Genomic DNA, 16,425 nt, shown 5'->3' on the forward strand with positions numbered 1-16,425 from the left:
GCGCGCACACACACACGCAATAAATACACCACAAAAATTATATAGAGATTGGTAGAATTTAAAATTAAAATTCACAACATAAGTATTTACAATAACAATTACAAAACTATCAGTAACAATTAAATTTTATATATACATATATGATAAATAAATATCCTTATTATTTTAATCATATAAATTATATATACTTCCTTTCTGATAAATAGATTATTTCTGACTTTTTCCTCCATTTATCTGAGTATTTATTATATTTTGTGAAAATTTTCGTTTCATATTTTACGTTAAGGGAATACCTACACGCTCAGTCACACACATATACACACGCACGAACACACACACACACACACAAATATATTTTACATTCATCCTCACTTCCACATGTAATATATATATATATATACAAAATTAAATATACGTTATTAATGTGAAAAGACTTAAAACACTTGCGAAAGGATTTAGGAATGATATCTTGACACTGTTTAATTCCTCTTAGATCTATTTCAAATCCATCCATAGACGTTTAGTATAAACTTTTAAGAGATACAAATACGCGCACGCGCATACACGCACGCGCGCACACACATACACAGACAACCATATGCAAACATACGACGGTGACTGACAGCACGCCTATACATCCATGCGAGCAACAGATATATATTTTGCTGTCTGCCTATCAGACTACATTTGGGAGTCCGACGAATTGTTGAAAGAAGTTGTCCAGTGCAACAGTCGATGGCTATGTAAGCACTGACGTAAGAGACCAATGTTTTTGGTTAGAAGCATCGGATTTTCCACAGTTGTCATATACAGCTTTTTGATAATCTGCTGTGCCGTTGTCAGCAATACACTTCCATTTGAGACTTCACCGAACCTGGGCCAGCCTTCTACGGTCAATGTCGACCCTTTGTTCAATCTAGAGAGGACAAACAGCTCTCGGTTGTGGCAATGGGTAGACGCTACCCCACCTTCCATGCGTTCTTCACAAAAACAACTAATTTCTACAGGTTTGCACAGGCGGAATTTCAAGAGGAACTTCAAAGAAATTCTCTATTCTGCCATCAAACAAAATCGTCACAGAAAACCGAAGAACACGCCAGGTGATAGCAATAGCACCAAACACTTCAAGTCACATCCCAGAAGTGCTAAACATAAGCGACCTCACCGGAGTGTTATTACGTCAACGGCATATTATCTTGAAACATCTCAAAAAGGCAACAAAAATGGGGAACGAAACGACCGTGAGATTAACAGTCTGGAAAACACAATGGATGGCTATAAATACAACACCAACAACGATCGACGAAATGGCAAGCAGGACATATTTAGGGATCTATTCGGGCATCCGGGAACCTTCTATATTAGAAGAGGTGAACAATCCCGGGTACCCTCAACAAATACTCGACAGGTGCCGGGTGCACAGATTACTTCAACTACTACAACTGTTAATTCAAGCACACTAAACTATGGGAGTAACAGCGATGTTAATTATACTGCTAACTACCACAAGGCATCACCCTTGCGTACAGATACCACACCAATATCCTTGCAGCATACGGATGTAACACCTGTGTCTAAATTGTCAACTATTATCTCTATTTTCAACGAGCGTAAGCATGGGAAGAAGAAACGTTACAAGCACCACCAACATAAACATCATCATCGTCGACGTAGGAGACGGGGTCGAAGGCAGGTTTCGAAACGCAAACCCCGTCGTTTATACGGTAGTAGCTTAGACTACTGGGTCAATGCAGCTGATCGTAGACACCGCATTCACAATACCACCAGTAACGTGAATAATAAAACCCGTATTGGCCGTTTAAAAATCCGAAACCAACTTGGTTTTAATGGGACATTGAAAAGCAGTGACATTTATCATCGCAACTATGACACTAGTAACAACGAAACCTTTAACGCTCTGTGGTCCCAAGTAAACAGCACCCGGTACACTGTGACATCAAACCTCATATCAAATAGATCAGAACAACTACACGAGCAAAAACAACAGGAACATCAACAACCGCAGCTGCAATTTCAACAAAACAATAGTATTATCGGCAATACACGTCATACGAGCGAAGTATTACCTGCAGGAGGAGAATCAAAATGGCTGATTCATACATTGAACGCTGTTGAGTCAGATAAAAATGTTAACAATTACAATACGGATTTACGAAATGATCGGATCAACGATTTTACCAAGGTGGATATGCTACCCAACTACCTGTCTCCTAAGGTAGACACCCATTCTGAATCTATATTCTCTGTTTCACGCTTCAATAGTTCATCCTTGTATCCCTCTCGGGCGCCATCTTTATTGTCCCTTATCTTTCCACGGACTGCTACCTTAAAACAATATTCGGCGCCACCATCTTTCTTGCAACTGTCAAATCAATCAAATTCACCAACATCTTTATTATCGTCATTATCATCATCATCAGCGTCATTATTAGCATCTTCATTATCTTCTTCTCCTTCCTCTTCTTCCTCTTCCTCTTCATTTTTCCCTTTGTATCCGGGTCACCACATCAGTGTTGTGCCAGAGTCAGACGCCACAGACTTGGGTGGCGACCACCCACAAAAGGTGTTGATACCTCACACTAGCCGGAAAATGCCACAGGCTCTCATAATAGGTGTAAAAAAGGGTGGGACTCGTGCCGTGCTGGAATTCTTACGATTACACCCGGATGTACGAGCACCTGGTCCTGAACCACATTTCTTTGACCGACACTACCACAACGGATTAGAATGGTACAGGTAGGTGCAGAAATTTCATCATATTTGTGTGTGTGTGTGAGAGAGAGAGAGAAATTTTGTTTTATTACATTTTATGTTTCCGAGAGCATTAAAATGGCGAAGTGTTAGAAATGGGAGAGCGCCGAACTAAATGACTTTCTGTATTTTGTTACATCCAATTACGTCCACAAAACTCAAAACTGGCCATCAGAATCGTCTTTCATTGATTTTCACACCTCTGAGATCTATAAAATAAACACCAATGAACTATAACATTATCGTATAAATTTGTTGCTTTGTGTTTCCATTAGAAATCAATAACTTGTCTGTTTATCTAAGTGCTATGTATATGTGACTATATGTGACTGTGTGCGTTTGGATGTGTATGTGTTTGTGTGAATATGTGTATGTAAGTAGTATCTGTTGCGCGTGTGAGTGTGTATGTGCGTGTGGGAGTCGTAAAACAGTGATAATCTTTAGGAAGAACTATAATTGTAGGACAGCTTCTCGATTCCTATGTGTGAGTTGAACTCGAGACCTGAAAGCTTAAGTAGTAGTGAAGCATTTTAGTTCAGTTTGGTTTCGTTGCTTCCATTATTCTGCAAATACAAATAACCACTTGGAGTGTTGATAAGTCTGTAAACTAACGTTTTCAATGCGTGTTTCTGACTTAGGTACAAGAACCGCAGTTTTTGAAAGGAAGATTTAGAAAACATCATCAATCCAGAAATTAGCTGGTTCTTTATTTTATCGGCAGGATTTGAACTCAAAACAAAATGAGTCGAAAGAAATTCTGCAAAGTATTCCTCACCGATGCTCTCATAGCTAACATTGCAAATCACGGAAATCTTATTAGAATTCGGTTACGGTACGGTTTCAACGGTGACAGATTTTATTATTACTATTATTATTATTACGTTTTTTTCTTTGCTTTTTATCGGCTCTAGTCGTAATTGAATTATATTGTGACAAGGTTTAATTTGTTACAGAGCCTTCTCGTAAGACGATATTAGTTATGACCGGTGTTCGTTGCAGTATGTTTCTAGTTGGGACAGAATTGGTTGTATGTGTTTTGGTTTCGACCATGTTTTCATTATATCGGGGATTCTAATAACGATAATATTTTTAGTTACGACTACGCTTAGGTTATGGCGACTTTAGTATGGTTATGATGGTCTTTTTAGTTATGACTGCGTTTGGTTATGATGGTCTTTTGCTATGACTGTTTTTAGTTATAACTATGCCTTGTGTTTTAGCTATGACTGCATTTCGATTATGACTAAGTTATGACTATCTTCACGTTATGGTGACTATTTTGTTAATAAATGCATTTTAGTTTTGTTTATGTTTTGGTTATAACTAAGGCTTGGTTGTGATAATAAATTTGTGACCAGATCTTAGGTGTAACTCGTTTACCATTTCAGATTTAAGATATTTCGCTTTATTTATATGTTGCAAAACCTTTTAAACGTCAAAACTTAGTTTTCTTCCCTTCCACTTCTAAATGTAAGGCACTCAACATGTTGCACGTCAGGTTTATTCTGCCGTTGTATATATAGATGGTTTTCTGTTATTAAATATTATTGCTAATCTAGTTTGTAAGGAGCATGCTGCAGTAGGCCTTTCTCGTGAACACTTTCAAACGTTATTGTCTGCGGGAAAGCATGCCCAGAAGATGAAAATGCTAATAATGGAATCTCTATAAACAGGTAACATGTAGAGGCAGGCAGAGCTATGCTATAAATAGCAGCCAAATCTCTCACTAATTATACTCTACTTTCGGTAAAAAGAGGTAGGACACTTATGATGTCATTCTAGATATGATATTTCCGACTAAGAGATGGGGTAGTTATCGCTAGAGTGTCTTTAACCATATCTCTGTTAAATCATACCCAACTCGCTGCTAGACAACAAGAACAATAACGAGAATGGGGAAGCTTCAATAAGGTTTGAATTCAGATGGAGGAAGAAGTAGGTTTGGGGTTCGTCACAGAGCCTTCACGGTGTCACAAAACATAAGTGGTTATACAGTTGTCTAGTTTAGTAGATCAGTTAGTAAAAAGTAGTTAAAGCTGAAAGAATAAAAATACAGAACAGCGGTGCAACAAGTGATTGTCGTGTGATGAGGAGTTTGATAAAGAAAGGCGGAACTTAATACAAACTTGTTCTAGAGAGGCTGTGTATATAGCAGCAGTAAAACTAAAGACATATAGGTAATATGTAGAGGCAGGTATAGCTATGTTCTTAAAAAATTCATTTCGCAACTACGTGATTTCAGGTTCAAACTCTGACAACAATGCTGTATTATCGTTAAGTGTCGGCTTCCGAAACCACAGGTTGTGCAATACCTTTCACACAGAGGGACTGTATGACAACGCGTCACGCACACCGCGATTTTATATGTGTTGTATATAAGTTCTATGTATGTGTGATTACACATATATAAACTGCTTGTGCATATATAACAAAAACTATGTCTAGAGAAAATTACATCTTTATTAAAGAACTCACCTTATAAAGCCGACAATTGTTTTTGTATGTGCGTGTGTGTAAAATATATGTGTACGTATCTATCAATTTATCTGTCTATATATATGTTATGTATATGTAATTTGCATACATGTAGTATGCAAGCATATATATATATATATATATATATATATATATATATATATATATATATTATGCATGAACATATATACGTAAACACACACATATATATTTATTATGTATGTGGAAATTCTATGTATTTCCTGTATTTGAAAATCTATACACATTTTCAAATTCATTGAATATATATATATATATATATATATATATATATATATATATATTTAATGTGCATCAGAAAGAATATGCTCATATAAAAATTCATATGGAATGCGTATGTTGATATATATTTAATATACGTGTGTGTGTGTTACTTATAAAGGTTATGTATGTATATACATAGGTGTGTGTGCGTATGTATCGTTGACTCAGTCAATAAAGCGATGATTTCGAACAAGAGCACCACGTGGTATTCCACACCGGTTACGAAGGTGATTCGCTGGTGCACTCTGCATTTGAAATGCAACTAACCGGTTATTGGCTTATTGGAAACTTGTTCATGGTAGTGCTGGTCTGTACCTCTCCCACCGTCTCATCTCTGGGCCTATGACAAAAGGTATCTTCCTACTATGCCCACCTTCGTCCTTGTCTCTCTCTCTCTCTCTTCTTTTATTAATATCTAGTATTATATTATCCAGTGCATCCTTCAGTGTACGAGGTTTTAGGTATGTAACTTAAAGGAGATTTAGCGACAGATCGATCAACCACGCAGAGAGGACTTAGTTTGGAAATTCATAAACAATGGTTCTAATTTGTTCACAATAGATGGTGTAAACCTTGATAAGATAATGATGGTGATTTAACGTGGGCCGCCCTGGTGTTTTGCCGAGGGTCAGCAACCGGTTTAAAACTAATTTTATTTCCTGCTAAGAGGTTAAAGTTCTCGGAAAGCAAAATTGGCTCACACTGTTTCGTTCCACTTTGAAAACCACTTCACATCACTTAAGCTGTTGCTACTGCCCTCAAGAGAAATGGGAATGTCACACTCTGCATTTCTTCCTCACTGCTTTAAAGTAAATAGTTAGATCCTTCATGAGAAATGATTAAGATGCTAATGTGACAGCTAAAACGTGTATACTATAAGAATGCTCTCAAGTTCAATTCTTAATAATGTCAACTTAATTTCCTTTTTTATAACTGACCATTTGGAAAGTAAAAAATTACTCGAGCTCTCTACTTACATTATAATTTCATTTAAAAGCAAAATACTCCTTATTCCAAAGACCATAATTGGATTCAGTTATCAGTAAAACACACTTATATATTACTGTGGTACTTACTTATCTAAAACGTATTGGAGATTTTTCACGTTCAAATAGTGACATGGATCTCTTTTCTTTTTTCATATATTTTGTTATTGGACAAGCGAGAAGACCACAAACGAAGGGTTAAACTCTTTACAATCAAGTTTACTAACGATAAACTATAATCATTATGACGTACTCTTTCCATAATGCTTGAGATAAGATGTACTCTATTCAGTAATCCTTGAAATAAGATAGGATCTTAACGATAGATTATATTCTTTACAATAAACATTAAGATAAAATACAATCACTTACAGGGCGCTTACCGTAAGCTATATTTCTACCAAAAGATTTACTTCTCAACGCGGCATGCAATAAACTACACTTTTTGCAAATGAAGAATAATAAAACGTTTTTCCTTATGCTTTTTTTATTATCGTAATTCTTCTCCTTTATGTATTAACATATAATGTTAATGCCTAAAAAATCTTCATAATTTTCTGAACTTTTTGCTATATTTTGTTTTATTTTTTGTTTTTCCTTTCTTAAGTTATTTCTCTACTTTAAATACCTTTCACTCATCCACCTCCTCCAATAAATAAATAAATAAATAAAAGAAATAACAATTTTTTTGTGAAATTCTTTTCAAAAACTTTTTCTCGAAGGTTTTCAACACTCCTTTTAATTAATTAAATAATGAATTAATTAATTAACTAAAATTAATGAATCGAATTATCACTGGGAACGGTTTTATTTGATTCAAATAATAGGGTCTAAATGCCAGCAAGTCAATTCCAATAGAACGGGTGTGAATTGGTTAATATTGATTTCTGACTTTGGCATCAGGTTCAAAATTTCGGGTGGAAAAGGCAGTCGATTAACTGCTAATTAATTTATCGACCCTCATTAAGGATGAAAAGCTAACTTGACAAGGAAGAGGATTTAAATGCTTCTACGTATGAAGATGTGACAAAATAGCAAAGAAAATTTTGGCTAATATTTTAATGCTTTTGCTATTCATGGGCCTTGTCAAAATACAAATTTATGAGATAACGAGAAAGTTTTTCGGTTAACGGTTTTTCAAACTGGTGCCGGAGCACCCATGAGAATCCATGATGGTAGTTCCAGAGGTCTGTGAGCTGAGTTCAAAATGTATTAAGTAGCTATTACTTTTATAAGTGTGGAGTCTGAGAAAAAAATTGATTTAAATGAAAAAGAGTCCTTGGTAGTGAAAAGATTAGAAATCACTGCTCGAACTAGTAGCAATATCTACCTGAATTAACTGGCAATTCGGTGAAGGAGAGTACCAATCAAGATTTTTTCCGTAGATATAATCGATTGTCTCCTTGCTCAAAATTTGAGGCCTGGTGCCTATATAAAAAATCGATATTACAAGCACGTCTTCTACAGCTTTATTTCAGTTCCGTGCTATCGTTATATACCAGTCCGCTCTTGGACATTTCTAATACCATATCAGTTTTTACGACAAGATACCACTAACACCTCGCTCAACCTTCTTCCTGTGATTGGTCTCTGACGATCCTTTTGACAGCCAAATGCAAACGATTCCAAGCGAGAGGACTGACCACTCCATTTTGCTAGTTCTTTCGTCGCTCACGGAAGAATGAACAGTAAAGTGCATCTCAACGGGATTTGAACTCAGAACATTGAGAGCAGGAACAAATATACAATGCATTCTGTTCCTGACCTTTGTTGTTCAGATTTGAACTATGTATTTGTATCTGTATGCGCAGACCTGGGACAGGCCCGTTTTCTTTTCGTGTGAAAGACTGGCGGATGCCCATGCATAAAAAAACCTCTCTTTCCCATGTCACCAATATTGTCAACGGAAAGACCGCTACTTTAAGGTCTTCGAGTTGCTACAGCTTGACACCAGTATTGTCGTAGGTGTTGCTGTTATAACGCAATGAGTGGGAACACATTCTGCAAGGTATGCCGTCTGATGCTCTAATACGTCTTGCCAATGCGCAGTTTGGGATTGCTACTTCTACTTATTTTATCGGGCCTAAAAGACAGAAGGCAAAAGATGATCACAGCAGGATTTGAACGCCGAGTGCAGATAACTAGAACAAAACACCGAGACATGCTAGCCAGCGCTCTAACGACTTTGCTAACTCACCGAATGATTATAGCCCTTCCTCTTCCCATATCTAATTCCACTTAACAAGGTTAGAAATTATTATTAGTGCTTACTTTGTAAGAATAGTCTGTATTTTATTCTACGTACAAAACCGAATCATCCAACGCCCGTTTTGCTTTTTTGGTAGTAATATCCCCAGGAATAATAATGATAAAGAAATGGATGCAAACGCCACAACTCATGATTTTTGTAAGGGTCTTGCGCTCTGCGAACTGAGTTAACCCGGTGGGATTTAAGGGATATTTAGAGGTCGTTTTTAGATGGCCTAGCATCTACATAAGGGGCTCGAGTTTGTATGCTTGTGTATATAATGTGACTGCGTGTGTTTTTAGAATATAACAGAAGCAGCTGACTGTATTGAAGGATTCACAATATGGCCCCTTATCTTGCTAGAAATAACAGCCAAATCTATTGAATAAAATCTTACCGTCTTACATATATACATAGCGCAAATACACACACACACACACGCAGAGGACATGGAAGATTACGTAATCGATGATAAGCTATGGAAAGAAAATGACGGGATGGTCTCTGCTGACTCAGTTCAATCACGATTGATCCAGACAGAAACTGTTTTCAACTATGACCATGGTTTGGCCTGTGTGGGTCACAGTTTCAAGTTTCGTTCTTCATTCTGATTTCAAATCTTGACCGTTGTCAATATTACCTTTTATTCTAGTAAGATATACGTACTACTTAACAAAAGGAGGTTGAACAAATGACAGGGCTTTTAGGTGATCATTTGGTATACCGAAAAGAGCAATCAAATCTCATCTAAATCATTTCCTACTGTTTAAAAATATGGAGAGAGAGACTTAGTGCTATATCTTAGAGACAGACAGATAGGAAGGTCATGACTAGGACGTCTTTCGATTAAAGAACTGTCCTGGAGAAAATTAAAAACTACTTGTCAAAGAATATAGAGTGTACGTTATTAATATAATATGTCAGTTATTATACCACACCTTAATTAAGGCTAAAGTGGCTTTCAGATTGAACGTATTCAGTACCGGAACAGTGACGTATGGAAACCGCTTGATAGCGGGAAACAATCACCTGATGAATCGATTCTGCGACCAGGCTTCGATTCTTTATAGCTTTCAGTTAATTCCATTTGCTACAAAACGGTAAGCACGTCACAACGCTTTATTGTTATTATTATTATTATTATTATTATTATTATTATTATTAAGGCGGCGAGCTTGGCAGAATCGTTAGCATGCTGGACGAAAAACTTAGCGGTATATACTGAGTTCAAATTTCGCCGAGGTCGACTTTACCTTTCATCCTTTCGGGGTCGATAAATTAAGTACCAGCTGAATACTATGGTCGATTTAATCGACTAGCCCTCTTCCCTACAATTTCAGGCCTTCTGTCTATAGTAGAAAGGATTATTATTATTATTGCTATTAGTTTGAAGGCGGTATGTTGGCAGAATCGTTAGTACGCCGGACAAAATGCTTAGCAGCATTTCATCTGTTGTTACGTTCTCAGTTCAAATTCCGCCGAGGTTGACTTTACCATTCATTCTTTCGGATTCGATAAAATATGAACCAGTTAAGTCATTAGGGCCGATCTAAGTGGCTTGCATATTACCCAGAAATTTTAGACCTTGTTTATATAGCATAAAGAAATATTATTATTATTATTATTATTATTATTATTTTGATAGTCATGGCCTTTGTGTTCATCATTTTGCCAAAAGACATCCTTCTTAAAATCTCTAAGGGAAGAGTAATAAATTTTTAAATGTTTACGAAGTTTTGATTCACAGATGTTACCCTTTCGACACACCACACATGTCATTTAATATATTATCCGAAAAAAATATTAATATGACATCAACATAATTCTTCCCTTTGTATGTCTTGCGTCATTTTTTGTTTTGTTTTTGTTTTTAATGTTTTTTCATTCTCCACTGACTATGAGAATACGATAAATGAACTGAGTGACATGGTTTCAAATCCTGATCGTGGCCATTTATTTATGCGATTAATGTTATTTAGAAAAAAATATAAATGTCATAGACTTCAGCTTTCCTTAATGTAATAGCGTCAGGTTTTACTGTTATATAATAAACGTCTATGACATTTCCTATCTCTGTTTGTGTGTAGGGCTTACACACACGTGGTCGCGCGCGCACACATACAAAATATATACGTGTGCATCGTAGAGTTTATATGTGCGCGCTTGTGTTTGTGCAGGCGCGCGGCATTTTATGTATGAATATTTGTGTATAAGTTGAATACATGGCGCAGACATGACCGGGTTTTAAAGAAGTTCACGTCGTATTCATATGGTCTCGAGTTCGATTCCATTATGTGGTGCTTTGAGTGTCTTTTAAAAGCAACGATAATAAAGAACTTATTGCATACAGTAAAAAGATAGCCAAAAGAACATGAATAGTACATAGAATGCGTCATTTAAAAGAAATGGAGGGTGGGGATAGCCTTGGTTCAGTCCAAACTGGGAATGTGAAATTTTTGAATTATTTCTGTTAATTAGCTAATTACGACCACTATTCGCTGAAATAAAAAGTGGGACACCAGGTCTCAAAAGATAGTTGCTGGTTAGTCCCAGGCACAACCATGCTACCGAAAGCATTCTAGTTGTCTTTTACTATCTGTGGGGGACATTTCACTACATTATCCATTGTTATTTTCTAAGGCAGTAGGGTGCGTTTTGAAGGTAAATTTGTCTGCAATTTCTAACAAATGAAATGACCACATATAGGTTCCCTACATCGTTGTCTTGTTACATAGTTATCCGTTGTGATAAGCGGGTGCTGAAGGTGAATCGATAAGTTACCGCCGTGGTTTCAAACCATAGTTGTATCCCAGCCAATTCACTTAATTTGCAACCAGTAATGAGCCAAAAAAATTCATCATAAAATCACATTGCTTCTCTCTAAAATTTGAAACACATTTTTTTCATCTAGTGAAATGTATAAAAAATATATATTGCTCATATTTTTTGAGTTCTGTTTTGACCGCGTTAATTCTACCCATTTGCCACTTTCCTAGAACACAACGATAGGGTACCGTCTGTCATGAGTATCTGTTGAATATAATTGATTATAACAGGAGTCACCAAACTCTTTAAAAAGCGGGTTAGCATTTTAAATATATTTATGCGTTGCGAATAAAGGTGAATAAAATAAAACTATGATCATGGTAAAATTATATAAAACGAAAGTTGTGTAGTAAGAAGTTTAGTAGCCATCCACATAGTTCCGGGTTCAGTTCTATAGTGTGATACCTTGGGCAAATGTCTTCTACTATAGCCTTGGGTCGACCAAAACCTTGTGAGTGGATTTGGTAGGCGGAAACTGAAAGGAGCCTGTGTGTGTGTGTGTGTGTGTGTGTGTGTCTGTGTCACCACTGCAGTGTTGGTGCGTTTACGTATCCGTAAACTAGCGGTTCAGTAAAAGAACTGATAGAATGAGTAGCAGGCTTTAAAAAATTAAAGCTTATTATTGGGGTTGACTCGTTCGATAAAAATCCTTCAAGGCAGTGCTCCAGCATGGCCGTAGTCTGAGTGAAACGAAAAGAATATTTTTCAGACGAAGGTGAAGAAAATGAAACCATGATTACAGTAAAACTAAAAGAAAAAGAAAAAAAAGAGAAATTTGAAGTTTGTATTTAAAATATTTTTAAAATGTCACCTGTTGAAATGAAAGAATAGCTTCACATTTAATGAGATAAAGAAAATCGTTAGGAGTGATGGATGCCGCAGCATGTAGTGAAGAGTTAACATACTTTTATTTGAGCTGAAAGAGTGCCTGCCAAATTAACTGCTGTCCTCAACGGACAAGTAAACATTTTTTTGTCATTCCTTCCTTTCTTAAAATCGATGATTCATGTAAACTCTATCGCGACAACGGATGTGTTGCTGTTTGTTTCTGTCGCTGCATTCATTTAGAAAGGAGAAAACATTTACTGTATGAAACATCGTAGTTTATAGAAACTTTCGTTTTTTTTTTTCTGCAAGTGAAGGAATCTTACTTGTTACACGCTGTGTCACGTTGACTTTAGGAATTACCGTTGTCTGAGAGAATAAAAGACGCATGAGCATATTAGCCGCACCACAATCTTAGCAGCGCATCTCTTCATGTGTTACATGCATTATTAAATCACGTAATATTCAAGGCTAGGTAGCATTACATCACAAAACAATACAAAAGTACCTTAGTTGTGGTAGAAAACATTATGGTGACATGAGTCAGGCTAGGAAAAAGAGATAATTTGAATTAAAACTATATTATAGCAGTGAGCGTCAGGGGATAAAATTAACTTGAGTGGCTCAACGTCGCATACGGCTGCATGCCGTCAAATATGGCACGTAAGTCTACTGTGAATTGTTTAGCTACTTTGATATAATTCAATAAGAAAACAGTTTAAAGTTGTTCGCGGAACTGGAATCCTCAGTTTCGAAACCGATGGGGGTTCAATTTACAATGCATTTACTATTATACAAATGTATATATGTTAATATGCAAATGTGCGAATTTGTTGCACATAAATTCAAGAATGCTTAAAGGTTCACACCCATTTTACAACGTAAATTGTCGTATAGTTTTACGGCTAGTTACATCTCAGTCAAGTCTCTCAACCTCACCAGTGGCGTAGGGAGTGTGCCACCCAGGACAAATCTTTAATTTGCTTCCTCTGCCCATCCCCTACGCAGACATACAGCAAACCCAAAAACTGCAGCCTCCATAAAAGCGTCATCCAAGGTGGGTCACCATCATCTTTCCCTCCTAGTTACGCTAATGCTACACGTATATCACTGACTTCTCACATCATTACAAATTATAGTTGATTAACTCTTCAAGATATTACTGTTAGTCATTTGAGCCTCTAACCGCCACTCAACCAGCTTACGAGGTAACAGAGAGGCCCGATCGTTGCCACTCGACCAGCTAACATTAGCATCTAAAACTCTATCGAATCTTCTTTATTTCTGTTCCGTGCTCCATTGCAGATCTGTACACTATAAGACAGGTTCAATAACATAACCGTTTTTCTATGAGAAGCGGCAGGAAATTGATAGGGTCCTACGCTCTCCGCTCTGTCTTCAAAACCCGCCAAGTTTCACTTCTGCCTACATCCTTTCGGTTTCAATAATACGAGGGGGTGCTGAAAAGTTCCTGATTTTAGATAAAAGAAAATACAGGATGATCAGTTAATTATGACTTTGTTCAACATATTCTCCTCTTAGATTCACACACTTATTGCAGTGGTCCTTCAGTTTTTCTAAGCCCCGTAAAAGAACTCTGGAAGCTGGGTCTCCCTCCAGCCAGGCCTTTCGCGATACTCTTAAAGCCAAGAACTTTTCAGCACCCACTTGTAAGAAGAAAAAATTGAACGGTGGATTGGCAGAACTTTTAGAGAGTCGGACAAAAGCCTTGCGGTAACTATTCCGATTCTTGGCGTAAGAACAGCACGGCCTGCAACGATATATTTTCCAAGCAGCATGGTCGCAAGTTGGCCGCCTATCCCTTGTAAGATGTCCAATGCATGCATGACAACTAGTTTTCTACAGTATTTACATTTGACGGATATTTGTGCTCATCTTGTTTGTTGTTATCACACCGTTTCAGCTGATATACCTTCCAGCCTTCATCAGGTGTCTTGGTGAAATTTCGAATCTAGGTTCTCATTCCTAAGGTATATTTCGATGTTGTTGTTATTATTATTATTATTATTATTATTATTATTCAGTTCACTGCCTCGAATCGAAGTCGGAATCTTAGGTTTAAGAACGTGGGCTACTAACCCCAGGATTCCGACTTCGATTCGAGGCAGTGACCTTTATAATAATAATAACATCGAAAAAATACCTTAGGAATGAGAACACAGGTTCGAAATTTCCCCAAGACACCTGAAGAAGGCTGGAGGGTATATCAGCCGAAACGTTGTGTTCTCATTCCTAAGGTATATTTCGATGTTGTTGTTATTATTATTATTATTATTATTATTATTATTATTATTATTATTATTATTATTCAGTTCACTGCCTCGAATCGAAGTCGGAATCTTAGGTTTAAGAACGTGGGCTACTAACCCCAGGATTCCGACTTCGATTCGAGGCAGTGACCTTTATAATAATAATAACATCGAAAAAATACCTTAGGAATGAGAACACAGGTTCGAAATTTCCCCAAGACACCTGAAGAAGGCTGGAGGGTATATCAGCCGAAACGTGGTGTTAACAACAAACCAGATGAGGACAAATATCCGTCAACTGTAAATAATGTACATAATTCCTCATCTCTTAGATATAGAACTGAACTAGTTTTCTGTAAATAAAATCATACCCACGCTTGTGCATATATATACCGATGCATGGTCAAACTTCACCGACGGAAGCCTTCTGACGATTCCAAGTACTCATCTGGTATTCATTTCATCGATCTTGAAAAGTTGAAAGGTAAGGTCTACCTCAGCGGGATTTGAACTCAGAAAGTAAAGACAGACAAAATACGGTCAGCTCGTCGCCTTTAAGAATGTGAAACGTATTAGTTCAGCAAAGTAGTCTAAGATAAGCCTGGGATAGTGGAATAGAGTAATACCAAATCATCCTTTATATTATAAGCACAAGGCCTGACATTTTGTGCGGGGCGGGTGGCTGGTCGATTACATCGACCCAGTGCTCAATTAGTACTTATTTCCATCAACTCCGAATGAATAAAAACGAAGTCGACCTCGGCGGCATTTGAACGTAAATGCAAACGAAATGCCGGTAAGCATTTAGACCTTGCGTTGCATTTTGACCAGCCTTAGAATGATACAAACTAATATAAAATATACATATTAGCCATACCTTTCGTTATAGGTATGTTCAGTCTGTCAAGGCTTGAGGCTAAGCAAGACGAACAATTGCTACTGTTGTGTTGATGTTACTGAAGCTTGTCGTTTACCTGGCTGTTTACAATACAACGTACAATCTACCGGTGTAACTTTATTTGATAAGGTTATGCCGGTAATTGACACGCTCTATTACATAGGGGGCACCAGGGATATAAACTGCATTAAATAATTCATTTAAAGTCATTAAATATGCTGTAAATAACGGAATAGTAATAATGACATATACTTCGTATTACTATTTTGTTATTCATATTTATAAAAATGCGCCCCTCTAAAGCCTAGCTAGGCTCATGGGCCGGGTTTCCCGGTTTCAATGGTGTATGTGTTCCCCAGCTGGATGGGACGCCAGTCCACCGCAGCGTGACTCATTTTTGCCAGCTGAGTGGAGTGGAGCAACGTGAAATGAAGTGTTTTGCTCAAGAACACAACGCGTCGCCCGGTCCAGGAATCGAAACCAAAATCTTACGATCCTGATGCTGACACCTAAATCACTAAGCCACGCGCTTCCACTATTCGTATTTAATACACGTTTAAATCTTTGCAGTGTAGAACTGACAAAACAATAGGGCCCGACCATATTTCAATCCACACACTGACTACTGATTTTAGATCTTTCTTTTACGCGCTTCAGTGGCCATACTGGGGCACCACCTGGAAAAGTTTTAGTGGGCCTCAGTACTTTTTTTTAAAGTAAGATACTTATTCTATCGGTCTCTTTTGCCGAATCAATAGTGTCGGAAACAAACCGACACCGATTATCAAGGTTTGGGATGGGGGCAACCACAAGCAGAAAGAC

General features: G+C 37.2%; 1 protein-coding gene and 1 long non-coding RNA gene across 2 annotated transcripts in view; one reads left to right on the top strand and one right to left on the bottom strand.

The window, feature by feature from the left end:
- Positions 1-16,425, top strand: part of LOC106873887 (uncharacterized) — a 311,235-nt gene that overhangs the window by 1,142 nt on the left and 293,668 nt on the right. Inside the window, exon 1 of the mRNA XM_052969830.2 lies at positions 1-2,757. This exon is cut by the window's left edge and continues 1,142 nt beyond it. Within this exon, the coding sequence (XP_052825790.1) occupies positions 767-2,757 (1,991 nt within the window). The 5' untranslated portion in view covers positions 1-766. The remainder of the gene's footprint in view (positions 2,758-16,425) is intronic.
- On the bottom strand, positions 11,937-14,519 carry LOC149134867 (uncharacterized). Its single transcript, XR_016242709.1, has 2 exons — positions 12,944-14,519; positions 11,937-12,290 (listed from the first exon to the last, which is right to left on the bottom strand). It is a non-coding gene; the product is annotated as an uncharacterized LOC149134867 (long non-coding RNA).

Source organism: Octopus bimaculoides, chromosome 7, assembly GCF_046866305.1.
Source record: "Octopus bimaculoides isolate indiv1 chromosome 7, ASM4686630v1, whole genome shotgun sequence".
In the NCBI taxonomy this organism is placed as follows: domain Eukaryota; kingdom Metazoa; phylum Mollusca; class Cephalopoda; order Octopoda; family Octopodidae; genus Octopus; species Octopus bimaculoides.